Source organism: Ammospiza nelsoni, chromosome 20 (genome assembly GCF_027579445.1).
Source record: "Ammospiza nelsoni isolate bAmmNel1 chromosome 20, bAmmNel1.pri, whole genome shotgun sequence".
In the NCBI taxonomy this organism is placed as follows: Eukaryota; Metazoa; Chordata; class Aves; order Passeriformes; family Passerellidae; genus Ammospiza; species Ammospiza nelsoni.
In genome coordinates this window covers 8,182,598-8,210,099 of record NC_080652.1, presented here as the reverse complement: position 1 = coordinate 8,210,099, position 27,502 = coordinate 8,182,598, and the positions used below count along the sequence as shown (strand labels likewise).

Sequence of the window (27,502 nt, the reverse complement as noted above, 5' to 3'; positions counted from 1 at the left end):
TCAGGCAGGCTCAGGAGTCAGACCGAGCACCCTTGTGGAGCTGCTCCTCCTTGGAGAAGAAAAAACACTGAGATTCCGCCAGCCTGGGGAATGAAATGTTGAGTTTTAAACCTGTTGCTCTGGCACACCAAACCGAAGGCTAGAGATCCTTCCCCGTGGTGATTTTATTTTTTCTCTCCTACCCTGTATTTTCCACAGGGAAAAATTAACCTTTATCTGCAAGGATGGGATGTTTGTGTCCTATGTTGCTGTATTCTAGCGGGGGGGAAACAGAAAACAAAAACAAAAAACAAAAACAAAGAATCCTTGTGCGCGGTTAGGATGACTGAGTCCTGAGGGAACTAAAACCAGAAGGAAACGAGCTTTGCACGCTCATCCATTAAAATCAATGAGATTTGGGGAGCGTGCCCGGGGGTGCTGTCCGGGAGCCACCAGAGCCGTGTCCCGCCAGCACAGAACGGCACTTCCGAGACACTTTTTTATTTCATTTCAGCACTTTGTGCAGGATCTCCAAATAAAACCCGAAAGAACCGGGACAGACTCCCACCGGCCGCTTCCCCTCAGGGCCGGGCCTTGTTTACCGCCCGCGCGCGGCCCCGCCCCCCGCATCACGCGACCTCCGCAGCCGCAGCGCTGACCCCGCCGAGATCCCTCCGCGGCGGCACTCCGCGGGGGCTCGGCGGCCGCAGGCTCGCCCCCCGTTCATCCCCCGCGGCGGGAACGTCCCGTGAGGCGGGAGGGGTGAACGGGGCGGGGAAGGACCTGGAGAGAAGCCGGGCAGGCAGCGGAAAGCGAGGCGGTGAGGCGGGACTAGGTTGTGCGGCGGAGGGATCCGAGGGGCGAAGCGCTGTGATGGGAGGGGGAGGCAGGGCCAAGATGGCGGCGCCCTGTGGGCCGGAGGAGCCCGGAGTGGTAAACAGCTGAGGGGAGGAGAGGGCGAGGTGAGTGCGCCGGGCCGCCCCCCGCCGCCACCGCCGCGGCGACACCGGGGACGGCCGCGGGGATGGAGAGGAGGAGGCAGAGCAGAGAGATGAGCGGCGAAGCAGAGAGAAAGGGCTGGGGGAGGAGGCGGCAGGAGAAAGGGAAGGGGTCGGGGGGATGGGGAAGGCGGGGGGGGTGATGTTCCCCCTGCGTCCCCTTTCCTGCCTCCCTCTGTCCGCTTTCCTTCCTTCCAGACAAACTTGCTCCGGGGTGCTGCCCCTACCCCCCCCTCAGGGTCCCCCCACCAGCCAAAGCCCCCTTTTAATTCTGTGATTTTTATTGAAAAAGGCTCAGCACTCCCATTGCAAAGGCTGAGGAGCGATTTCCAGGTTTCCCCTGCCTTGGTTATTTGCCGAGGAGGTTCCTTGTCCGGGGTTGGGCTTTAAATAAATCAGTTGTTAAAGTCTGTCCCTCGGTGAGGAAGGCTTTTCTCATTTCCTTGCTCCTGGGTAGGTAATGTGAAGTCAGGATGTTGTTTACTTCTACAATAAAACATTTTGCTTCCTGTTATCACAAAGAACTTGGAAGGCTGCAGTTATGAAGTTTTCACCCTTTGTTTGCTATGGATGCAGCCTCTGTCATTGTTTTATCAGTTTATGCAGAGCTTCTCTCCTTGCTCTTCGGGGTTGGGGTTTTTTAATGAATCTCTTACACGGCAGTGAGTGAAAGGAAGAACGTGCCTTAAAGGAATGTATGATTCAAAACCCCTGGAAATGACCCAGAAACCAGGATCAGGTTTTGTGTGCAGAACTCTTTCCAGAGCTGCTGTTTCCAGAGAACCTTCCAGTGGGTGCTAATACAGGTTTTCATTCTTTGTGTGGTCTGATCCTGCAGTTTCCTGACATTAATTTCTGGGGATAGTTGTTGGAAATCTGTCAGAATTGAAGCACTGCTGAAGTGATCCCGTTAGGTGAAAAAAATCCCTCTTCAATTTACATGTATGAGCAACTGGAAAGTAAATCTTTGAAAACTCTGGGAGTTCTGATAATCAGTGCAAACCTTGGGAATCCATCTGCCTGCTGTTGTATTTGCTGAGCAGCAATCAGGTACTCTGCTTATCAGAAACAGCTGAAGTTTAACATAAAATCAGGGGCTTAAAATCCTTTACTCAGTAAAAAAACTGAGTGAAGGATTTTGCTTTGATTTGTTCATTTGTTCTGGTTTTGTAGCAGCCCAGTTCACCCAGGACTACATTTGTGGGGAATTGCAGGGACTTACACCATGAAAATACAGTCAGAATATCTAATAAGTCATGAGATAAGCTTTAATTAAAATGATTTTTTCTCTGGCTGTGTTTAATCCTGACACCTTAACTCTTTGTTACCTTTATGTTGACTAAGACGTGGCATTATTAATGTGAGATACACTGGCCAACTGCAGATGTTTTGGTGTTTGGACAAATATTTGTCTTCAGTAGCTATTTGTAGCTTAAAATGAATGCTGGCTCTATTTGCAGCTGGACTGCTGGGATGTTGACTTGTCCTGATTCCTGAAATTCTTCCAACTGCCAGGCACCTTCTTGTCAGCCCTGACAGGAGCTGGGGATGTGATTCAGCCCCTGTGCAAACTGAGTGGCCTGGAACACGTGCAGGGTGCAAACACACACTAACAGATCTTTGGAAAAGATGCCTTTTGATTTATTAGGAAGAATTATTTTATTTTATTAGGAAGATATCCTTCCCTGTGAGGGTGGGGAGGCTGAGAAGCTGTGGCTGCCCCTGGATCCCTGGAAGTGCCCAAGGCCAGTTTGGATGAGGCTTGGAGCAGCCTGGGATAATGGATAATGGAAATTATCCCTGCCCATGGCAGCATGGATGAGCTTTAAGGTCCTTTCCAACCCAAACCATTCTGGGATTCTTCAATAATAAGGAAATAAATGAATGATAATGAAATAATAACAATGAAATATTAATTATAAAAATAATAATGAGAGCACTTTGCAGTGGTGGAAGCAGGGGAGGCACCAGGTTTTGTGGCAATTGCAGACAGGTGTGTGTTTTAAGAATGTCACAGCTTAGTGTCTGGTGTTACATGTTCCTGTAGTTTAATAAACATAATGACCACAATTAATGATGTTTCCTTTCTTAGCAGAAGCATTTCTTTGAGCAGCACATTAAGACCCAGAGTGAAGTTCTTGCAGTGGTGAATTGCTGTCACTTTGCTGGGCATTATTCATGTTTTGTTTTTACTTTACAGTTACACATCATTTGCTGTTGTTCTGTGTAATGCTGGGTTTCATTCTTGGAGCAGTTTTAAAAAGCCTTGATGAGTACATTAGATAGGTTGCAGTGGTTTCAAGGTTTACTGAATTGCTGCCTAACTCTGTGAATATTTTAAAAGGTTCCTCTTGGGGGCAAAAAAAAAATGCTGCAGAGATTTAGGAGTCTCAGTCCTTGTGTTAGTGCCAAGTCAGAGCTCTCTGATCACCTGTTTGTAGTTTAAAAGATTCCATAGTTGGGCTGACTTACTGTGTGTAGTGTTAATTAAATTGTTCTAGAAAGCAGGGCTTGTTCTTATTTATTTATTTGCTATTAATATGTGCAGTTGTGTGTGAGGAATTGCAATAATCCCTGACTCCCTTTCGTGGCTGGCTGGTTAGCCTGGCTCCTGTGAGACAGCCCTTCCATGTTTGGGGCTTTTTGTGACATGGATTGTTTTTAAACAATTTTCCTCTGACAGAAATGTGATGAGTAGCAATTAGCAGTGGTGTATTAGCACAGCATAGAGCCCAAAGAATCTTAAATATTGCTGAATCTGATTTTCTCTCTTTGTTTGGGCTTGCTGTGTTTTTTTGTGCTATTCCTGTTCCCACATCAGTTAAGCACCTGTAACAAAATAGAGGAGAATGTGTATAATATCAAATTATAACTATAAATAGTGATCTAATTTAGTTATAGAATCTAGTATCAGATCTTAATATAACCATGAAAATATTTACTATTAGAAGAAGCCAGACACCTTCTTTCTTTAAAGATGAATAAATAAATTAAATTGGTTGTATTGCCAGTTGTAGTGATCAGTTTGAAATGAGGTTTAGAATGTTTAGAGTTATTATTTCTGGGTGGTGAAAAGGGGAATTATCAGCTGCTTGCTTTCCTATGCCACCAGTGGTTTTTCTCCCTGCTGGAACTTTTCATTCATTGCTTATGTCACTTGTATAATGGCAATGTTCAGTTTAACTGGGAGGGAAATGTAAGATTGGGCATGGTTAGGAAGCATAAAATGGGCTTCAGTTTTTTGTGTGGTGAAAGGGAGGGGGTTAGGCTTAATCCTTTCATGACCAACATTTCAAAGATGTCAGTGAAAAGGGCTGCTGTGTTGTCAATCAGAATTTTTCTTTGAGCACAATTGCTGTAAAATCCTTCTGTCCTCGTTCATGGCTTTTGCCAGAGCAGTACCTGGGGATGTGACCTGACCTTACCTGCCATAGAAATCAGATGGAAAAGTGAAAATCTGGAGCTTCTGGTGCTGTGATGTTGAAATCCCCTTTCCTCTGGGGGCAGAGGGGCAATAACCATTTACTGGCACACCCTGAATTTAACTCTGCTTAATGAGGAGAGATAAAACTGCTGATCCCCCTCCCTCAGAATAGGTGCTCCTGGTGTGAATTTGGGTGTTTTTGCAGCCAAGGCTGAGGGTGTGTTTGTGGTGTCCCCCTCCTCCCCAGCCCTGCGAGCAGCATAACTGGCACTACCAGCTGCTTTTTCATTTGCCTTGGGATAAAAATACCCTGAACAGAAGAACATCTTCTCTTGACAGAAATACTTACAGAAGTCATAATCTTTGGGAATACTCTGCTGTCTCTTTCTCTCTGTTTAGCCTTTTCCAATTAATATTTCTGCAGTCTCTCTCTTTGTCTCGAGTTTGGAGCTTAAACTGGTTTGTGTTGTTAAATTAAAATAAATTTAGACTTGGTTCTTGGCTTGTTGGCTTCTCCTTTTCCTTCTGTAAGATGGCTCCAAAGCTGTGTTGGTACTTTAATACTTTTTACTAAGTATATCTTAAAGAAGGCTCTTGAATATAAGAAATGCTGTGGGTGTGATATTTTCCAGTGAGATTAAAATGCTGCATTTTAAAAGGTATTTAAACAGACTTTTTTCTATGCTTTACTAACCAAGCACTTTGGATCTTTTGTATAAAACTAGTTTTAAAAGTTAGTGAAGAGTCAGTGAGTCAAATCACATGGAAAACTTATTTGTTTTAATCCTGTTAGTTGCAAGAATGGCTGCAGGGACATGGAAATTCTTCTGATGAGGGAATGATTGCAGTATCTGGGGATGGAAGCATTATGGAGGCTCATCTTGTAACTGTGTATTTGAGCATAAAGCCCTGCTGCTGCTGATACTGTAAAGGTGTCAGGGATGTCCTGTTCACAGCAAGTATCAATTCCAGATACAAAATACCCTGACAGTCAGTGGCTGTTTCACAGGGTGATGGCAGCCCCTTAACCTGGCCTGTGCTTATCTGCAAGATTTGGAAATCACATCCCAAATTCCTGGTGGGACTGTGATAAATCACACTGACACACAGAGCAGAACAGGACCTTTCTGACTAAAGCCTGTTGCCTGTAAATTACTTACTCAGCTGCCTGAAAAAAAGTGTGACATGATTTAAGATTATTACTGGAATTTCCTGGCTTGTTCATTTGTGTTGGGCACAGATTTGGAGCCTCTCAGTCTTACTTAGAGTTTAAAATGACTTTACCTTGAGACAGCTGTGATTTGCTTTTTTAAAGTTGTGACCATTTGTGTACAGTGGGGTGACAGCATTGACTGGTTTGGTGTAACTTGAGATAAACTTCACCTCATGAGGTATCTGTGTGTAACATTGCTCCATTTTCAGATATGCTTTGAAATGCTTTTATTCATATTTTGAATACTTTTATTCATATTTTGAATATTTTAGGTGTGGAGACTGCTCTACTTTAAAGAAGTCCCAATGCATGATTGAAAAGTTGAAATAATGGATTATTAGATTTATTGGCACAAGGTCACTCCAGCCATCTGTTTTAGTCAGGGAGCTTGGGAAATGATCCCTTACCTACATGTGTGGTGTTATCAGTGCTGAGCTCCCTTATCAGCCTCACCCTTATCTGATGGCAGGCACAATGGCACAAAGTTTGAAATCCTTTTACTACTCAACATTTAACAGGGGTTTTCCCCATCTGTCTGCAGAGGAATTGATGAGCCTGACTTTCAGAGCCCATCCAAAGTGGGTTTGGATTTTTATGATTTCACCAGGCTGCAGATTTTCCTCTGGCAATATCAGAATCTGTGAAACTGCTGTTGAGGTTCTTACTGGTGTGACAAAGATCTGGTCCAAAATAATGGTATTGCTCAAGGAAAATAAAACAAAAATCACTCTTTTTTACTGGGTTGGGATGGGAATTAAAGGAAGAGAGTTTACAAGGCTTTCATGGGGTAAAAAAGCAGAGAGTTGTGTTTCTGCTGCTTTAATTCTTAAAACAGGTTTTGCTTGCAGTTGCTCTGGGGGTGTGGCCATGCATCTCTTTTGTTAACAGTACTTTAAAGAACTAATTCATGTTGCTTAGGAAGCTGGTGAATCTGTTGCTTGACCATAGCTGAGACTGTCCTGATAGAAACCGAGGCACAGCAAGTCCTGTTTGAAAGATGTGTTCTCAGAAATGAAGGAATAATTTCCTTGGAGTGAGCTGCTTCCCCATACAATATTGCAAATGCAGTCATTGAGTCAATTCAATGTTACAATGATTGCTAGAAGTGGAAAAAGCTGTTCATTCCTCAAAATGATTAACAGAGTGGAAGGCTGACTTCTTAGGTTGCATGGATGTGTGGCTTTAAACCTTTTGAAAGGATGGTGCCACTCTCTGAGCATTGTTTGTCTTCTGAACAGCAAGTGCTTTGAGGAAGGAGTGGAAGCTTTGGAGTCTGCACAATGTAGGGTAAAAAACCAACAAAAACACCCAAACCAAAATCCTAAACCACAACAAATGCCAGCTCTGATTTTGTGAAAAGCATAGATACATTCTCCTTTCAGTAAAAGGCAACTTCCCTCACCCCAAATCTCTATTCTATTATTATCCAAGTCTTGCTCACACTGCCAGCCAGTTTTAATGCAGGTTTAGCATTTTGCCAGCATTAGACTAGAAAGGAAATAGCATTTAAATCTAAACACTTCAGTGATCAGACTCTGCTGGCTGCTTGTACATGACCTGGAGTTTCATTTGGACTGTTCAGTTATGATCATGGAAAACTGAGGGTGAGGGGTTTTATGTTCTGCAGTGGTGATTCCTGCAATGCTCCAGCCAGTTTGTTGCTCCTGAAATGCCAGTTGGGAGAGTGGTGCCATATTATCACCTTTGAATTTGCAATCAGTGCCAGGTTAAGTAAGCTGATGTCTGGTGGCACTAAGAAAAGTGACCTTGGGCAGTTCTGCAACTGCAGAGTGCTGTGTTGCAAATGACAAAGTTTACTGGTGAACATGTTAACTCCTGCTGTCCAGTGACTTTTTTAAACATAAATATTCAAGAAAGTAATATGTATATAGGTAATTACAGCATTATCTGTACCTATTAAACTGGCAATTACAGCATTATTATTATTTAAAACAGAGCAGTGTTCTGTGGTCCTTGGCTAATGGCTAAAGATGTTTTGAATAGAATTTAAAGGTTTAAATTAATTACTGTATGTTCAGAATAGAGAGGAATCCTTTCTGTGTAAGATTCTACCTGCCATAAATAAAACTTCAGCAGCTTATGAAGGGTCACAGTACAAAACCATGGTCTTGTGAAAACCATCTAGTTTGAGGTAATTGCACAGCTTAACCTGTGGACAGCTTTGGAAAGAGCAACTGCAGCACCATTTGGTGTTTTCAGACTGAGGGCTGACTCTTCTCATGCAGGGGGTGCACAGCTCTTCTGTTCTGTGTAAAACACTTAGTGATGTTCTGAACATTTACCTGCTGTGATAAAGAAGAAATAATTTGTGCCTTTTCTTAACCTCTTTCTGTTTTTTCTTTATTAGTGATCATGAAAGGTGTGTGGCTGGCAGCATTGCAGACAGAAGCACAGCTCATCCACAGAACAGGTGCTGTAAACACAACTGCAGTAAAAAAAAACAATTTTGTGTGTAAACTTGGTATGTGTCAGTCTTGCCTTCCATGGGGGAAGTGAAAAATGTATTCTAGCTTGGAGTGGGAGGGAAGAAGAAACCCTTGCTGATAATATGAGGTGTGATCTAAAGCCAGATTTGTTCTTCCACTGGGAAAGATTTGGTATTGGATTCTTCTGGATGAAATAAAACCTGATTCATTTGGTGGTAGGTAGGTCAGTGTGACACCTGAACCCCTCTGGTGCTGGTAGATGGGAAAAACCATTTTAAAAGCCTGACATGGCTTAGATTTGCTCCAGCTGACCAATAGTTACCTGCACACTGTTGCATTTAATACTTTCTGCAGTTTTGCACTGCAGTTTGTGATCACAGATCACACCAGTGAAGCTGAAGTGTGCTGTGCTGCTCAGGCTGCCCAGGAGCAGCAGCTGCAGCAGCCCTGCTCCAGTTTCCCAACAACTGCAGCCTGGCCACAGCTGCAAAGTCTTGAAACCCAAATCTCTCAGAGTGCAACAATGCAGAGCCCAGGGCAGTGAATTCCTGACCTGGTCACAGGAGTGGAGAAGGATCTGGAGGTGTTTTCTCCAGATTTTAGTCTTGTGCAAAGAACTGGGAAGGTGGTTTGGGGAGGAATTGCTGTAAGAACTCAGGAATGGAGGGATTCCAGGCAGCTTTTTACATTTTATTCAAACCTTTAGCTTCAGTTTACTGACCTGGAGAGCAAATTAAAAAAAAATATGGTAAGATAATGCTTGGACTGTGTAGATACTGAGGTCTTCTGAAAAACATGAAGAAAACCCTGCTCATGACTCATTGGCTTTTTGGAAACTCTTACAGCTTTTATTGCAGGTGTGGAAACCCTCACAATCTTCTCAGTGTTAAATGGGCACTTATGTGGAAAAGGAGTAGGAGAGATGAGATTTTTTTTATGTGGAAAGGGAAAAATTCACTCATCTGCTGTGTCTTCTCTCCCAGTCTGGTAGAAAGACACCAATGAAGAACTTCCTGAAGTTTTAACCTCCACATTCATGTCAGTACGTGCATCATGGCACAGCAAGGAAATGTTGGTGAGCTCCTCTCAATGCTGGATTCTCCAATTCTGGGTGTCCTGGAAGATATAACAGCTGCATTCAAAGATAATCTCATTTGTGGTATGTATCCTTTTGTGTAGTTTTGGGAAGGGTTTTGTTTTCACATCAATAAAGGTAGAATGATGTAGGATTTTTTTTTTTTTATATCAAACACTGTCTTTGCAAATGCAGCTTGAAAGAAACTCTTGATGTTTGGGTTTGAAATTGCTTTAAGGGTTGAGGCTTCTCTTCAGTCCATTTTGTTTAATGGCATGGCTCCTGGAAGGTCTGTTACATAATTGTTAAAACTCTATTACAAAATGACTGGCTTTTCCTGAGGCAGAGCCTCAAGTGTGAGCTGATGAAACTTTCTTTGTCAAGTGTATCCAGCAGGAATTAGGTGTCACCTACATTATGGGAGCCAGTGGGATTTTGTTAAAAAAAAGCAAAAAACAAAAAATCCAATTCCCAAACAAAACAACAGACTGAGACTTGGTGAAAAGCGATTGCTGCTGTTGAGGCATCACTTGTGCTGACAGAGCCTTTTCAGAGAGCACTGCCAGTGTCCTTGTCCCTGAACTTGCTCTCTTTATCTGCTGAAGGGAGAGAACATCAGCTCACTCCTGAGCACTTTACTGGGTAAAGCACCCTTGCAGCTCAGCTCCCTGTGGGCTTTTATGGTTAGACAGGAATTGTTATTAAAAAACCTGATTCCTTTCCCTGAGCTGAATGCATTCACTGGAATGGTTTGGAATCGGGAAATGTGGTTGAGAGGTCTCATTTTCCCAGAGGTCTCCTAAACACCAAGCATTATGTTAGAAATTGTGTAACAATTGCTTAAAACTTCTGCAATGTCCTTGTAGCAAATACTTCATTTTAGTGTATTGAGAATATTTTTGGCTTTTTTCCTTGCTGTCCCCAAACTGACAGACCGTGGGCCTATGCTTGTCAACAACCTGGTGGACTATTACTTGGAAACCAATTCTCAGCAGGCACTGCATATTCTGTCCACTCTGCAAGAGCCTCATGACAAGGTAAAAAAAATAATCTTGTTATGGCAGATTTTAGCAGCCTTTAAATAGCATCCATTAAAACTCTAGGGGTTCCACGCTGGTGTAGAATTACCTTGCTGTAGAGATGTAGTATCTCTGTAGTAAGAGTAGTTTAAGCTTTAAAAAAAACTTCAGAGGTCTCTGTTTCTTACAGAGTTGCTTAAACTGACCCAGTTAATCAAAGAACCTCTGTAAAGCAAAGGGTTAAAAGATTAGTGTTGTCTCTTTACAGTGCTCCTGGTGCAGGATGTGTTAGCCTAAAACAAATTGGGTATTTTGAGAGCAAGTAGAGATTTTAAGTAGATTGGAAATGGCACTACAAATTGGCTGCTGCCCAGATTTTTTTTTTTTATTATTTACTTAAAAACTCTTTTTTTTTATTATTTACTTAAAAATTTCAAAGTGCAGTCGCTGCTTCTGGCCTGTATAGTTTGTATTTGTCTACCCGTAGTCTCAAAGTTATTGCAGGGTTTTATTTCCCCTGGGATCTTGTATATTTGTAAAATGCCCATAATTTCCATATTGACAAACTGCTGAATGTAGACTGGTGAAATAGGGTATAGAGCAGTTAAATATAAATAATTTTCTTTTTCTACCACTCTCTGAAAAATCCTTTGTCAGCATCTACTGGACAAAATTAATGATTATATGGGCAAAGCTGCTACTCGTTTACCCACCCTCTCTCTGCTGGGACATGTGATAAGACGACAACCATCTTGGAAACACAAACTTTCTCAAGCACCTCTCCTGCTTTCATTACTCAAATGTCTCAAGGTAAGAACTGTCAGGGTTGTCTAAACACCTGAGGTAAACTTGCATACAGATGCAAGGCATTTGATTCTTGTTTTGATGTCATTTAGCTAAGCCACAGTGCTGTTAATATCAGCTGAATGCTCTGTGCTGATGCTGTTATTGCTGACAATCTTGTTTCTAAAAGCCACTGTCACTGTGAGTTAGGAATGTTTATTAAAACTTCCCCAAAATAAGTTGGTGGATATCATGAATTTGAATCTAATGAGAAATACAGTAACTTCCCACTGGTGCAATTTGAATTTGTGTGTCCTCTGCTTGCAGTGTAGATGGGCCATGCAATGGACTATTCCCAGGTGAAGTAACCTTGGAATTAGCAGACTTTCCCTTCTTAGCTACTGATTACAAGGAGGTGGCTGTTTTCCCAAGCTTTGTGGGTTTTTTCTCTCATCTGCAGATTGATCAGGTATAATACTGTACAGCACTGTACCAGTGAATAAGGAGTGAAAAGTGCTTTGAGACCTAGAATGCATTGGCAGTAATGGAATTTATTATGATAGTGAGGAATCCACATTAGTCATGAAGTCACATTTAAATGCACAAAGCAGTCAAGTGCCAGCACTCTTCAAAACAAAAGCACCACAGATTTGTAACTGCCAAAGGAGCAGCTCCAGCTGCTGTTCCTGGAACTCCTGATGTGCCTGACAAGATCTGTTGTCCTTTGCAGTGTGACTGAGGGAGGAATGAGGTGTGTCAGAAAGCTGCTGGGAGTAGGACAGAGATGTGGAAGTTCTTAGGATGTGGACAGAGGTTGGGGATGGACAGGAAATGTGCTCTGATAGGTTTTGTGTGACTGAGGGAGAGTAGACACACAGAGGAGGATAAATCCCTAAAAACTCTGTCCCATCTCCTGGGAGATACCCAGAGAGCTCAGCAGCACCTGCCCAGTGCTCTGTGCACCCTGTGCTGACAAAGCAGGGGAGCTACCAAGGAAATTGTGCATTAAACTGAAGAAGCAAGGAAAGAGTTTGAACATTTTCTATGTCCTTTCCTAAAATCAGATTCTCTCTTCCTGTTTCATCCAGCCAAAGTTTTGTACTGCCACCTCCCTTTCTTGTGGGACAAGCCAAGGTGTTCTAGTCATTGTTTGAATTACTGCTGGGAGAAGTTTCCAGCAGCCAGATTTAGCAGAAAAGCTTTTGACCCCTGTGTTGGTAACTGGCCAACACCCTTGGACACCCTGATCAGATCTGCAGTTTCTGAGCCTCTGAGTGCTGTGTGTGCTTAGCTGTGGGAAGGAAGGAAGGTGGCTCATAAGATGCTTCACATACCAGTAATTGTTTTTACTCAGCTGTGGAACTGTGGTGATGTTCCCTTTTTAACTAAGTGAAGTATCTCTACAGAAAAGCAGCAGAGTAGGAGCAAGAATCCCAAATCTATTTTTTCTTCAAGTTGTTCTTTATGAAAAACTCAATAATCTTGGATCATTAAGTTCTAGTAGGTTTCAGAGGAACTGTTTCAATAGAGAACTTTTTCCATGATGATGATTCAATGTTCACTTCATCCTTGGAAAAAAATTAAGTTCAACACATTTAACTAATGCAGGTTTTTTCCCTTCTTGCAGACTGACACAGATGTAGTAGTACTCACCACAGGTGTCCTAGTGCTTATAACCATGTTGCCAATGATTCCTCAGTCTGGCAAACAGTACCTTCATGATTTCTTTGGTATCTTTGGGCGTCTCTCAGCCTGGTGCTTGCAGAATCCAGGTGAGATTTCAACTTTGTTGCATGCAGTTGTGGTCTGCAGTATCCTTGTGACTCTTGTGCAGTTGGTGAGCACATTCTTTTGTGAGACTCTTAGTGGTCTGAGATTATTTAAACACAGAAAATGATGTGTTAAACCCACAAGCTGTTCTGTTCTTTGAGAGCATGGGGGAGTTCTTTGCTCAGAATTTAGAAGTCTCTTAGAATCTTCCATGTGGTGTTGCTACTGCATGAAATTTCACTGAACCAAAGTACTGCCCTGATGACAGTGAAAAGCAGAGATTGATCTTAATGGAGAGAGAAGGAAAAATGCTAATGTTTCAGGCAGATTTTGGGGAATTTGATATTCCCAGATATAAATGGGGTGGGAGAAAAGAAGCAACATATATAAGAGTTTAATTTAATGTGCAACTATCAATAGTCATGAAGGTTGATAAAACTGGCTTTCTCAGAGCCCTGGCTTTGCTGAATTTGCTGTAAGGGGTCTGATGTCTAACAGCAGCAGTATCTGTGAGTGTGGCTCATGGCTGAATGAACAAATGCTGTGTTAAGCACATAGAACTGCTATTTAGAGAGCCATTCTGCATTGCAAGTAGGATTGGAACTTCTGAGGTGAATACTAAGATTTGTCTGCTGTGATTGCTCTTGGTGGCTGCAAGCTATTAGTTTTTACCTTTTAAAGTGAAACAAACCTTGGTTTCCTTTTTTAATCATCCAGTCAGTCTTACTCTGGCTCACTATCTCAAGGAGTTTCAGGTTTTATTTATTTCAGCTGTGCTTTGAGAATGACAGCACACTGGTTGGAATTAATGGTCCTTATCTTAAATTCTGGGTTTGCTATGAGCTGATGACTAAGTGTTGCTTGTCTTCTGAGAAGACTTCACAATTTCAATAGGGACTATTTGTACCTCAGAAGACTTCTTCCAGTTAACATTTCAAATTTAAAAGTACTTTGTTTGCATTCTTAGAACTTTTATTCTTTTCTCCAATGTAATGAAAAAGATTCTAACTACTTTTTCCAGGTCATGTGGCAGAGATTTATCTTGTCCATCTTCATGCCAGCGTTTATTCTCTCTTTCATCGTCTTTATGGAATGTATCCTTGCAATTTTGTCTCCTTTCTGCGCTCTCACTACAGTATGAAGGAAAACCTGGAGACCTTTGAAGAAGTAGTCAAGGTAGAATGCTGCTCCTTTCTGTGTTATCTGAGGCAAGAAATTTATAGCTATATATTCCAATTAATTACAGTTAATTTGTCAATTCAGCTGAGGGCTGTTTGACAAAACAGTATAAAAATGAGTGATTTGACTGAAAGCTCTGTTGGGATGAACTCCTGAAGCTGTGGTGATGTGTATTAACCTTATCTGTTAAATGTAACTTTCTGAACTATTGGGATCAGTAGTTTACTCATCAGCTTTGTGTGTTTTAGTGCAATCCAAAGTGCTGCACTGCTAACAAATCCTTCTTCTTCCTCACAGCCAATGATGGAACATGTGCGTATTCATCCAGAGTTAGTGACTGGATCCAAGGACCATGAACTGGACCCACGAAGGTATTATATGTTCTCTCTGCTATTAGGAAAGGCTCAAATTGAGCAGCTTTCTGTGGGGTTATTTCAGAAGGTTGCAGCAAAACCTTTTCTGTCAGTATTGGTTTGTGTGGGGGTGTTTTGCCACCCAGATTTGTAGGTGCACCATGTAAACATGTAGACTTTCCTCATCCCAGCTTTCAGCTGGATGAATAAGCAGAAACTGTTGTGAAAGGTCATTAACAACAATGTTGGGACTCTAAATTCATTTTGTGTCTGGGATGGCATCTGTCTTCTACTTTACTTTATCTTAATGATCAAACATCCTCGTAAAGATTTAAAACAGTTTTCCTATAATGAATAAAGTGAAACTGCCAGAGGTGCTTCATTGCCTGAAGGTTTGGGTCACATTCCCTGGGTTTCTTGAAGTATTTGATGGGATTGAAGTGTTTAAAATGGCTTCAGTGTGTCTTGTTTTGGTACCTAGATTTTGGTTCATTTAACAGATCAGTTCTTTTAACAGGTATGTGTTAACATTATCAGCTGTATTAGTTTTCTTTAGCAATAGGCTCATTTGCCTGCAGCAGCACCACTTGCTGCTTTTCTCTTGTCTCCACAGGCCCAGCCACTGAAGAGGAGAATTTGACTCTTGTTGCTGCACAGTAGTGCTCTTGCCCTGCTTTTCAGAGCCACTAGGAAATCACTCCTAACTGGGAACCCATTGAATGTCACAATGCTCAATTTTGCAGGGGGGAGGGTGGCACCACTCAGGAGCACAATTGGCACAAACCTTCCAGTGGAAGCCTTCTCTTTTGGTATCTTGGACAGAGAGTATTTTACTTTTCAAAGCAACCCAGCCTTTCATAGACAGCCTTCTGGGCTTTCTCTTCTTTGCAGTGAATTTCCATCCCCTGAAATATTGGGCAGATCTAATCTGGCTGTTTAATTTATCTCAGGATGAAGGAGGTAGTATTAGTAAAAAACATTCCCCAAACTTGGGAGGAAAAACACAGATCTGAAACTGGCATTGCAGACAGTGTTTGCTTAAATAATACAGATTCCCTCACTGCTGGCATGTCTAAATTTTGACTACCAACATCTGAGTGTAGTTGAGCTGATTTCTACAGCTGCTGAAGCTCAGGATCAACCAAGTCTTCGTGTGCTGTTCCTCCTTTCCAGAGTGCTCCATGGCAGACCTTTATGGATCTCTGTGTCAAAGCTGTTTGTCTCCTCTTTGAGACCCCTTCTCACAAGTCATCTGGTTGCAATTTCTGTCTGGTGCCTTGTTCCAGTTTGGCTGGGAGCATGCAAAGCTGCCTGGAACAAATGAGCCGTCCTACAAGCCAGTTCTCCCTATCTCCTGGAACTCTTGTTTTTAACAATAATTGACTAACTTACTCTTTTGGATCCAAAAACTGTCTGCAGGTGGAAAAGGCTAGAAACTCATGATGTTGTGATAGAATGTGCCAAAATCTCCCTGGACCCTGCAGAAGCCTCCTATGAAGATGGTTATTACTCTGTGTCTCGGAAACTCTGCACAAGCTCAAAACATCATCAAACTGACCCCAGTGCCAGCTCTTACATTGACATACAGAGCAGCTATGGTAAGACCTGCCTGATGGTTAATCAATACCCAATTGCTGGAGAAGAACTGGCCCTAGAGCAAAAAAAAATTTATCTCACTAATTTATCCCACTTAAAAGTCTGATTCTTAGGCACCAGAAAATAAACTATCATTAAAAATATAAATACATAGATGTATTTTCTATATGCAGACATACAGCACGTTCTCAGCATTGTTTCTTCATCCCCTGTCCTCCCTACCCTAAAATAACAACAAAAAAAGAAAGCTATAGTATAATGTATTCAACAGATATTTTCTTGGGCTGTAAGAAAAATCTCTAGCTACAAATGTGTATGTTGAATGAATTTGAAATGCTTTGATTAAAAGCCTTTAATCCTATCCAGAAGAATCATAGGTTTGTATTTGATGTGTTGGATGCTTTGGAATTTTGATTTTTTCTTTTATTTAACTTTCAGGGACTTCTACCCCATATTCCACTCCTCGGTTAACACTATCACAAATGCCAGGGCAGCTACCTCAGATTCTGAGCCCACAGTCCACAAGGCTGTCAACTGAGCCACAGCAGGTAAAGCAGGAGATGAAGCCCAGCAAGTTTTCATTCTTTGCACTTTCATAATTTCTTGTGCCAGTCTTAAAAATCCATGAGCTTTTGAGCTGTGCTGTGAATCCTTCCGAAGTTGGTGTTCGTTTCACATTTAATTGAATTTCCTGAGTGAAGACCTGGATGCAGGTGCTTCACATGTTCCTTTTCTGAGCTCTACTGTGTTTTATTCTGTGCCCAGGTCACCATCTGGAGCCCTTCTGCAGTGTGTGGTATGACCACACCACCCACGTCCCCCGGCATTGTCCCATCAGAGTCATCCCAGTCTGCATCACAACCCTACAGCAAAGCTTTTGGCACATCTGGTACGTGCTGCAGTTTGGGATTAGGCCTCCAAGGTTTGTTTTACTGGAAATTCTGGCTGTAAATTTGACTGGCAGTTTTTAAATGGGAATGCCACATCATGCCAGTTGATAGCTGGAGTGGTTACTCCTACAAACTGAGTACCTCACCTAGAGCAGTGCTGATGCAAACTGAGAGGGAATTTGTGAATTCAGTGCCAAAATCTGAAACAACTTTTGGAAAACTGCACTTTCGTGTTGATGAACAGTTGAAAGAGATTTAAGAAGATAAGCAATTTAAGGGATAAGAAATATATGCTATGAGGTGTTTAAATGTACAATTCTTCACATACAATGTTCAGCTGAAAGGAGGAAGGGGGAGCCTGCTGAGAGAACTTGTGCTCCTTTTCAGCAGGGGGGAAAGGAACACCTTTGGGAACACCAGCCACATCTCCTCCTCCACCCTGCACTTCAGATGACTTTGTGCATGTTTCACTCCCTTCAGCTGCTGCCACACCTCCTAAAAAGGTATTACAAAATTCTTCTGCTGAACTAATCTGGTTTTTTTTTTCATTGACTTGCCTTAATGCAGTGACCTTAACTGAGAAAGAAAAATCAGAATAGGTGGTTTATAAAAAAATTTTGCATTTCACTGCAAAAACTCTTCTAAATGTAGACAACTATTGCCACTTCCAGCTGCACAGTTGCCAATGAAATCTAAGGCAATTAATGAGTTCTGGGTTTCTTTTGTTTTCCAGGAGGACAAACCAGATTCTGGGAGGCCTTTACTGCACCGACAGCAAAATGTCATAAACAGCGATAAATCATTGGGTAAACTCCATTTTCCTCTCCCCATTACTACAACCTATTGTAAACAACTCCAGTTTTTATTGACACTTGTTCAAATTCCCAAACCCTTTTCCACAGGTTCTTTTTTTCCCCTTAGTTCTTTGTAGTTCCAGGATCCTGTTTTAACCTGTGATTCAACTTAAAACCTTCTTGTGATGCTTCTGATTTCAATTTACCCATTCATGTTCAGAAACTGCTTGAGATTTTTTTTACCTTACTCTCTTGCATATGTAAAAATGCAAATATAAACTGAAGGCTGAAAAGGAATATTTATTTTTATAAAAGCTGATTTTTTGAGGATTATTATTAGAAGCAGCAAGTTGTGTATTAAATTTTGCTTCATCAAGTTATCAGTCACGTGTGGATCAAACTGTAAGGCTGCACATAAGGATAGATATGATGCTCCCTCTTAAAGGCCTCTGGAAAAACTTTGTTTTCTATCTACAATTATATTGCTGTACTTGAACCTATTTTAAAGTCCCATGGAATACTGAAATGAGTAAGTTGAGGAACTCAACTTTTAATAGATAAATGTAGGTTCCATTTTCCATTCCTGTCATCTACCTATGTGACAGACAGAAGGGATTTTGGAACTGTATTTGAGACTTCTGTGCTGTGAATCTTAACCATCTTCAAAGTAGAGATGATAGTGAAATCTAAAGTTGGTTTTCTGTGGTGTAGTTGTGTAGTACCACTGGAATCTGAATATTCTGAATTCCAAGTTATGAGCAAGCAAAGTTTTTTACCGAGTTCCTGATGTGTGACTGAGCTGAGCATGAGATTTCTGTCCTGCAGTGTGTATCCCACAGCTGCTGTCTCAGTTTTGATCAGTAGCCACATATTGGCAAGTTTGTATTACATCAGATTGCTAAACTTCCTTTTTTCAGGCAGGTGCTGTGTGCTTGTGGAGCCAGCTGAGAAGCTAAAGGGAAGGTTAATGCTAATGTGGAAGTGCAGCAGTCACAATGCACAGGAGCCACTTTATTTTATTTATTTAATGGATTAAATTGCAAACAACACATTCTTCCTCACAGAGGTTGTGCAATAGCAAATGTTAAGTTTACAAAATTACATTTTGGGATCAGGACTAACCTGTGACTGATCTCTGAACTGTTTTCTATGTGGAATGGAACAGTCAGATACCTTCCTCCTCTGAGGAAGCATCTGAAGCAGGGACAGGCTTTTATTCTGATGACCTTGCAGCAGTAAGACTTGTGTTGTGCTTGCTAAGGCTGGAGAAAACAGCACCTGTACAACTAAATTTTTGTTTTCTGTTTTTTTTCAGACATACCCAGTAGTAAAAGTTCAGTAACCTTAAGTGATCTTCCAGAGTTTCTAGGTGGGTTGTCGTTTGAAGATAGCGCTGAGAAGGACAGAGAGGAAGGTAATGTCTGCCCTCCTTACCTACATCTTAGTTAAGGAAATGTTTGTCCTGTTGAAATGCCAGATGCATCATGGTGCTCCCCCTCTCCTCAGATGCAATATCTAAAGAGATCTCCGAGATCACCACCGATGCTGAACACATGGTGCCTAGAGGAGGATTTGACTCCCCGTTTTACCGCACAAATGAAAGTCTGTCAGGCTCTCAGAAGAAAACCCACTCAGCAGCCTCCAGTGTTCAGGGACACAGTCAGACCTCTGAGCCTTTAACATCTCTGGACAAGCCTGGGCCTGAGGGTGCACGGGAAACACCCAAACAAACGTTTACTCCCATAGACAAGCCCTGTGGAGGCCCTGGGGAAAGCCCTGCTGGGAACAGGGAAGGAGCCTCTGGGGAGCCGAGTATTCTCACTCCCAGCCCTTGTAAAGTACCAGCACACAGGAGAGTGGTGTTTGGGAGTGGGCAGCCTCCCCTCTATGAGCACCTCTTTGAGGTTGCATTACCAAAGACTGCCTACCTCTTTGTTGGCAAGAAGACTGAGGAGCTGCTAAAGAAAGCCAAGGGAGCCCAGGATGAAGACTGTATGTCCTCAACTTCTCCCGTGGAAGTGCTGGACAGGCTGATTCAGCAAGGAGCAGATGCACACACTAAGGAGCTGAACAAGTAGGTGACTGAAAATCTTACTTTGCAGACTTTATTGTTACTCTTTTTTGTGCTGGTTTAATTTTAAGCGGTGCCAAAAAAGCAGCTGCACAGTTCCTCCCTAATCTTTTTATTCCAACTGACCTTAATTGTACTTTTACCAGGCTATAAGCTCTTCTGAGGTGAACATTCCATTTTTTTACTTAAACTTACCTGTTAATGCTGCATTTTCTTTTTTCAGATTGTCTCTGCCAAGCAAATCTGCTGACTGGACTCACTTTGGAGGTGAGGAAATTTCTCATGTTTTGGCAATCTGTTCCTCTATTATTAGACTTGCTTAAACAATGACCTGATACTTTTTGCTTGTGGGTTTTTAACTAATGCTGCAGAAAGATGATGCCCTCCACTAAGTTATGGTTTATCTGCTTAGCAAATAGCTGTGTTCCAGAGAGATGAGCTGCTTTCTTCATCTTTGAAAAGTGCAGAATTCTAGACACTTCTTGCTTTTGACCATTTCAGCCTTGCTAAGTTTCAGAGTGCTGCTGGTCATCTGACAGATCCTTGCACCTTCTCACTGCTCATTCAATCTAAAACTGATCGTTTTTCTTGCTTATTTATGAGTCTGTGTCTTAGTTTTGTGCTCTGAGACTTTTGTGGTGATGATGGCTTGGCTTTTTTTCCTTAATCAAAGGAGCAATCCATTTGAGGCATATATCCATTGCTTTGGGAAAAACATTTATGATTTTTATGTTGGAGATCAAATAAAGCAGAGAGTGCAGCTCAGTAACCTCTTGTGTGTCCCACTGCAGGTTCTCCCCCCTCAGATGAGATTCACACCCTGAGGAACCAGCTGCTTCTGCTGCACAACCAGCTGCTGTACGAGCGCTTCAAGAGGCAGCAGCACGCGCTGCGCAACCGCCGCCTCCTGCGCAAAGTCATCAAAGCCACGGCCCTGGAGGAGCACAACGCTGCCATGGTGAGCAGGGACACAGCTCCACCAGTGCCTGAGACACACTGGTGCTGCTCAAAGTGTTAATTGGCCTGCCTGGTGTCTGTTGGTACCACTCAATTAACAAAGAAGCCTCATTTGTTGTTTTATTGAAGTCGGTGTTTGTGGAGTGACACACACACCGGTTCTGTGTGCTGTTATTAATGTCAGTAGTTTGGAGTTGATTGCAGGCACCTCAATCCTTCCTGCTTGACCCCTACCAGCTTCCCTGTTACTGGAGTGGTTTTCAATGCCTAAACACCTTACTGCATATTTGATAAAGTATTGTCCTTTTGCTCCTCAGATGAGGACTAATAGCAAAAGCTTTGGAAACTCAAGTGTTGTTTTCCAGAGTTGTTCACTGTGATAGAATTTGAAGATATAAGTACACTGAAGGATGTCTCAGTACAGATTTAGGTGTGTTTCATTATATATTTTCATGTTATAACTAATTCCATCAACAGTTTCACCTTCTGATAATTAACTACAAGAGCCAAAAATAAACTTCTAAGTAGGTTTTGGAAGATGGACTGTTGCTTCAGCTGTGAAGCTCAAGTCCCTGTTGAAAGCATGAGAGGCAGTGGAAAAATAGACTGTTGCTCATTCATGCTTTGAATGTGGCTGTGAGTTTTCAGCCTGTCCACCCTTATCACCATTTCATCTCCTTTTCAGCCAAAACCAAGGCAAGCCCCAAAAGCCTTGAGAAAATGCTCTGTATAAAATTTTGTGTGTGTGGAAAAGTGTTTTCCTGCATGCTGCTAATGACAGCTTTGCTTGGCTGAGCATAGATATCCTAGTTGCTAAGCAGGTGTCTTGTCTGATGCCTCATGTGGGATTCTTAACAGAAAGATCAGCTGAAACTGCAGGAAAAGGAGATCCAGGCCTTGAAACTGAGTCTGCAGAAAGAACAGGCAAGGTACCACCAGTTTCAGGAGGAACATGATAATATTGTGGCTCAGCTTCACAGCCAGATCCGACAGCTGCAGCACGACCGGGAGGAATTCTACAACCAGAGCCAGGAATTGCAGGTATGAAGCAACAACAATTTGTTGTCTACTTAATGGTTTTAAAAATAACCTTCTTTGTAACAAGGCATGAAATACCTGAGAGAAAGCTGCACATTTTATTGGAGATATTGTCCTGATTTAGAATAAGACAGTGCATAATTGAAAGTGTTTCACTTAATGTTATCCTTTTATAGTTCTGTTTTGTCCTGTCTTCATCTTGGAAATAGGAAAAGGCAGGTTCTTAGCTGGTTTGGAGGGGTCAGTTATAACTTGATTTCCAGTGCTGGGGGTTTGCAGCCTCCCAGCTCTGTGCCCTTGCTGTCCTTAGTGAAGTTTCAGAACCCTCAGTAATTTTTTTGTCACTTGAACAGACCAAGCTGGAAGACTGCAGGAACATGATAGCAGATCTGAGGTTAGAGTTAAAGAAGGCAAATAACAAGGTGTGTCACACTGAATTGCTGCTTAGCCAAGTTTCTCAAAAGGTAAGAAAGTCAGTGTTCCCAGGGTCCCTTTGTGTCTTTCTGATTATTTTTAATCTGATAATTTTCATCAGGTGATTTTTATTTCTTGATCTGAAAGAAGCCTGTGCTGATCTCCAGAGAGTCTGATATTTAATTACACAAAAACAACACAGAAAAATTTTGGTGAAGAAACTCTAAGCTCAGTTAAAGGGCTTCTGGAAGTTCTTATTTTGGCTTTTTCCACAGCAGGGATTTGCAGATTGAGCATTATGAATTCGTATTAAAGCTCTGCTAAATCTTGACAACTGAGAGATACTGTTTATATTGTAAGTTAAATGGAATGAAAAGTTCTTTATGAAAACAATTTATTCAACACTTAACTACTTATGAAGCATTGGATTTTAGCCTTTGTTTCCCTTCTTCATAAAAATACCCAGAGTGCCTGTCAGCTGTGACTCTCCTGAACTGTTCATCCCAATGTTGGATTCTGTTCCATTTCCCTTCCCAGCTTTCCAACAGTGAATCAGTGCAACAGCAGATGGAGTTCTTGAACAGGCAGCTGCTGGTTCTTGGGGAGGTCAATGAGCTGTACCTGGAGCAGCTGCAGCACAAGCACACAGACACTACAAAGGTATCAGTGCAGAGGACTTTTGGGGAGACTTCTCTTGGTCATCATCCAGCACTTCCCAGCTCTGAGTTCAGAAGGAAAGGCTTTGTATCTTAACAGACTCTTTGTTCTGAAATTGATTTTCAGGGATTTGATTGTATGTTTTATCTTCTGTTCAGATGTTTTGTGCCCTGTGGGTTTGAGGAATATTTTCAGTGCCCCTTCTGAAAGCTAAGGAGGAGTTGTTGGGGTACACCTGGGGTCTGTTTTAGCCAACTGATGTAAATTCTAGCAATTTCTTTTCCAAAAGCCAAGACTTTACTGTGCTCAAATGACAGCAGATTGTTGGTAAAATAATGCAGGGTAGTAGTGCCAGAATTTGTGGAAAGATCTTAACAAGGATTTTACGGGTTTTTTGAGGTGTTACTTCAAAATGAGCATCTCAGCCTTCCCACTCAGTCATTTTCCTATTAAAAGTTAACAGTAACTTCACTGAAACTTCTGTGGTTCATATGGTTTTACTTCCTGACTTCAAAGGAACCTTTTTTTAATTAGAAGCAAGTAAATTACACAATAATATAACTGTTCCTGCGTGAGAGCACGTAATTAAAGAAGGTGAATAGTACACTGAAAAAAAGTCTTCTACTGGTATTTAATGAAGGTTCTGTTGGAAAATGGATTTAAAATAGAGTTTGTGTACTCTAATCCAGTGCAGAACTGGCAAGAGTTGCTTTGATGAAAAGAGGTTTTCATAAGGAACATTAATGTGCTAATAAATTCCAGTGATGTGTAGTTATTTTAATAGTGTACATCTTCATCAGGGCTGGTTTTCTATATCTGTTTTTAGAAATGCTGCTTTTATTCTGGCTTGCTTTAAAATGTGCCTATTTATAACATCAGAAACATGTCTAAACACCAATAAAAATAACACAGGATCAAATTAGACTTTACCATTGTGTTGTTTGCTTCGAGGAGGTTGAAATGTTGCACGCTGCTTTTCGGAAAGAACTGGAGAAAGCAAAGTTGTGTGTTCAGCAGCAAAGCCAAAGGCTCGATGCTTCCCAGAAAAGGATAGCTGAACTGGAATCTCAGCTTGCAAAAAAGGACCACCTCTTCCTGGAGCAAAAGAAATACCTGGAAGATGTTAAAATCCAAGCAAGGTAGGAGCTTCCTATGTAACATTTTAGCTGTGCTTTGACAGATGCACAGCTGAGGCTGAATCTGGAGATTTTGGACATTCTGGTTTCTCTCTTTGCTCAGGGGTCAGCTGCAGGCAGTAGAAAGCAGATACAAAGCTCAGAAAAAAATCACCCAGGCATTTGAGCTGGAGATCTTGGATCTGTTTGGGCGGCTGGAGAAGAGCAGTCTACTGAAAAAACTTGAAGATGATAAAACAGAAGCAGCTGAAGCAGCAGAAGAAAGGTGAGGGTGGTGGTGTGAAATCTGCAGGACTAATGTGGGTTTATGTCAATTTTGGACTTAAAAACAGTGGATGTGCAAAGCTGAGTGTGTGACACATCTGGTTACTTCCTGTCTCTCCTGCTTTGCCCCAGAATTGTGAAAGGAAACCTGTTCAAGTACATACCCAGAGGCAGAAAGGGAAAGTAATCAAAGCAATCTGCCCTGGCCAGCACTTCCCTCTCCACTGTTTAATTCCTGTGATTTCCTGACACTGTGTCCTCTCTCTTCCCCAGCAGGCTGGATTGTGGTAATGAAGACACAGCGGGACACAGTGAAGAAACACTGGGTAGAAATGGAGAGACCAAACCTCCCAGCACCCGAGGCAGCAGTAGCAGTAAAGGGGGCAGCAGCAGCGAGCTCTCCACCCCAGAAAAACCCCAGAACCAGAGGCTGAGCAGTCGCTGGGAGACATCCATGTTGCTGGAGCCCTCCACTACTGTCCCACTGACTGTAGGTTCACTCCCCAGCTCCAAGAGCTTCCTTGGAATGAAGGCACGAGAATTATTTCGAAACAAGAGTGAGAGCCAGTGTGATGAGGAGGGGGTCAGCATCAACAGGCTGTCTGATGCCCTAAAGACTGAACTATGTAAAGATCCAAGCATGGAGTCAAAGGCCCCTCCAAGCCCCGAAAACCTCTCGCCTAAGCTCCAGGAAAGCAGTGTTGGACAGCTTCATATCATGGACTACAATGAAACTCATCATGACCACAGTTAAAGAGGAAGATAGTCAATCAGTGTTATTTTCATATTCTTGGCATAGAACAGGAGGCGTGAGTGCAAGTTTAACTAAAAGCTTTTATGTTTCTTTGGTCTGAGCAGTGGCTCATGCAGCGGAGCAGGATCGATGGCCAGGAACGGAAGGAGGCTGCTGAATGAATGCAAAGTGGATTTTTGGGTCTGGAATTGAAAATGCCCAGCCTAACTCTTGCTTCTTTCTCAAATTCAGTCCTTAGCAGCGTGTACTAATTTGAAGGGACAACTGTTAGCATTTGCAAGTATTTTTTTCCCTTTCTCCCTGTCCCCAGTTGAGTGGCTGCGTTTATGAACTTGAGTGCAATATGAGGCCAAATTAACATTTGTGAGTTTACTCTGAATGCTTTGTATTTCTTTGCAAGCTTCCCATTTAGAGCAGTCGGTTGTGCTGCCTGTCCAGGTGACTTTGGTTCCTTTCATCCTGGAAAGAAGCAGCACTAGGATTTCCAGTGCATTCTCTATTTTTGCCTCTCCACTGTCCCACATCCCTCAGAGCCCAACCTTCATTAAGTTGGAGTCTGATTGAATACCCAAATGTTTAAAGAACATTGTACCTCTGCAAAATGATTCATTCACCCTAATTCATGATCATTGTTTATATTGTCCTTAACATTTCCTGGGAAGTTACATTTGAACAGACAAAAAGGAACTGGAGCTTGTAATGCAGAAGAGACCGTAAATGCTGAAGACTTGTTAAAACACCAGCTTCAGATCTTCTTGGTGTTTGAAGTGTTTGCCTGATTGACCTCACCCTGGTTTGTATGTGAAAGCAGTTGGGGTAGGAGAAGAGGGAAGAGGAAGCTTTACTCTAGTAGGGAGAGGATGCAGAGCATGGAGGTAGAATTCCAAGCTTATGAAGATCTGCAGAGGAGGATTTGCTTCTCTAATCAGGGAAATGTGCTGCTTCACCCTCCTTCATTTGTTTCTGATCTGAACAAGACCACCATGTTTTGAGTCCAAGAAATTGGCTTCATTCTTCCTGGCAGTACCTTTTCAGGCTTGCCTTGGAGAGCATTATTTCCTTTGAGTGCCCTCCTACTCAGATTGCAGCACATTTTTGAGTTCAGCAGTGTCAGTTTGGCTTTAGGTCTCTCCCCTTCACCCTCATCCTCCTTCCTTAGGTGACAAGGCTGAGGAAGAATCCTGCTCACACTGAAATCAGAATCTTGGTGTGAAGCCTTTTGGTGTTAATCATGTTTTAAGTCAATTTTGAGCCTTCTGTGAAGGAGGATTGTGGGATCAGGGCTTGTCAGTGATCAGACTCAATCTCCTTCGTGGCAGAGCAGGGCCTGCTGTTAGGAAGGCAGTGCTTGTTTTAAATGTCCCACGTGGCTGGGTCCAGGTGTACTCAGACGGTTCAGGCTTCACAATTCCCCTGCATCACTCGTGGCCTCTTCTCCTAAACATTCTGTGGGTGGCAGCTGCTGTTTAAGAACCACCTCACATAGAAATCAAGTCCAAGCACACTTGCATTTGTAGTTCAAATCCCTTCTTAGCCCAGCTGGGAGCGAGGCAGTCAGGGCAGCTCAGCTCATGGCTGACAGGACTCGTCCTCCATTCCCGCCTCCTCCGTAACTCCAAGGTCTGAATACATTTCTGCCTGTCTTAAATTATTCTCCGTGTCCTTTCAGTTGGTCAGTCCAAACTCTGAGAGTAGAGGTGAACTTCAGTGGTTGTGTCAAAGCTGACTCTGCATGGAGTAGAGAGTAGAGAGTTGGTTGTAAGTGGCAGCCTGGTTTTGTCTTTAGGCTTTCTCAGACGTAGTGGTAGCAAACGTGGTAGCGCGTGTTTCGGTGAGATTTGGAGCTTCCCTGCCCCTCTCCCACTGGATCCCAGCCTGGGGAGTGAATGGTTTGCACATAAAGGGCCTGATGGGCCAGCTCAGCTGGGAATGCTGGAGGAGCTCCTGCCCATCCTGCTCTGCCAAGCCCGGGTCTGGCGTTCCCAGGAGAGGCAGGTTTTGTGTCAGTCACAAAAATGCCCTGGCAGCAACGCAAGCTCTTTGGTAAGGTGGCTTTTTTTCTTCTTTTAAACAGGATTTTAGCACCAGGATAGTAATGGAAACCACTTTAGGTTTGTTTATGGACCACAAAGATTATGGAGGAACAAATTTTGCAATTTTCTTTCCTAAGTCTAAAAATCATGGATCTGCTGTATGTAGTTAACTTGCAGTTTGTTTGAAGGGGTCCCATCAGTGAAGTGGAAACAGATTTTTTTAACTGACTGCTTTTAGTTAAATCTAAAATTGCTGTCTTTGTCAAGTTAATCTGTTCCCTGCCTCGCTCTTTGTAAGCATGTTAAACAATCCACATTAAATGCCATAAATATGAAATACGAGGAAATGGTACAATCGTAAGCTAAAGAGAACTTAAACCAAAAGGAGGTTTTGCTGTCCTTATTAGAATGTTCTAAAATGTCAAGGCAGTTGCTTGTGTTTAACTGTGAACAAATAAAATGTATTGTTTTGCACTACTCTGTGTTAAATTCCCTGCCAGACCTTTTTGGGACCAAACACATGGAAGGGAGTTCAGTGTCCAAACATTTTCCCAGGTGGGACAGTCCAGAGCAGGTCAGTGCTGCTGCCCCTTTGCCCAGGATTCACCATTAGAAGCTCATTTTTCTGCATGGAGCCAAAGCCTTTTTTTTCCTTCTG

At 42.4% G+C, this 27,502-nt stretch overlaps 1 protein-coding gene across 7 annotated transcripts; it reads left to right on the top strand.

Moving 5' to 3' along the window:
• Window positions 1–651: 651 nt before the first annotated feature.
• Window positions 652–27,321, top strand: TSC1 (TSC complex subunit 1). 7 transcript variants are annotated; one of them, XM_059486162.1, is made up of 23 exons: window positions 652–799; window positions 7,983–8,045; window positions 9,045–9,220; window positions 10,070–10,173; window positions 10,813–10,965; window positions 12,566–12,710; window positions 13,730–13,884; window positions 14,185–14,258; window positions 15,660–15,838; window positions 16,275–16,384; window positions 16,602–16,725; window positions 17,117–17,229; window positions 17,460–17,532; window positions 18,836–18,934; window positions 19,027–19,594; window positions 19,815–19,858; window positions 20,383–20,549; window positions 21,407–21,589; window positions 21,940–22,050; window positions 22,538–22,660; window positions 23,609–23,796; window positions 23,897–24,058; window positions 24,334–27,321. In XM_059486162.1, exons 3-23 carry the CDS (start codon window positions 9,115–9,117, stop codon window positions 24,809–24,811), a joined length of 3,459 nt encoding a protein of 1,152 aa, XP_059342145.1. In that variant the 5' UTR covers window positions 652–799; window positions 7,983–8,045; window positions 9,045–9,114; the 3' UTR covers window positions 24,812–27,321. The 7 variants fall into 7 exon arrangements, with proteins under 7 accessions (XP_059342145.1, XP_059342143.1, XP_059342144.1 ...); XM_059486160.1 differs by having other exon boundaries at window positions 24,331–27,321; XM_059486161.1 differs by having other exon boundaries at window positions 17,114–17,229; window positions 23,612–23,796; window positions 24,331–27,321.
• Window positions 27,322–27,502: the final 181 nt, after the last annotated feature.

What these genes read in the sequence shown, in the direction of transcription:
- TSC1 (XM_059486157.1), top strand. Translation starts at nt 9,115, where the DNA reads ATGGCACAGCAAGGAAATGTTGGTGAGCTCCTCTCAATGCTGGATTCT. An exon ending in CAAAGATAATCTCATTTGTG is followed by an intron (nt 9,221 to 10,069) that starts GTATGTATCCTT and finishes CCAAACTGACAG; the next exon opens with ACCGTGGGCCTATGCTTGTC. An exon ending in TGACTGGACTCACTTTGGAG is followed by an intron (nt 19,859 to 20,382) that starts GTGAGGAAATTT and finishes GTCCCACTGCAG; the next exon opens with GTTCTCCCCCCTCAGATGAG.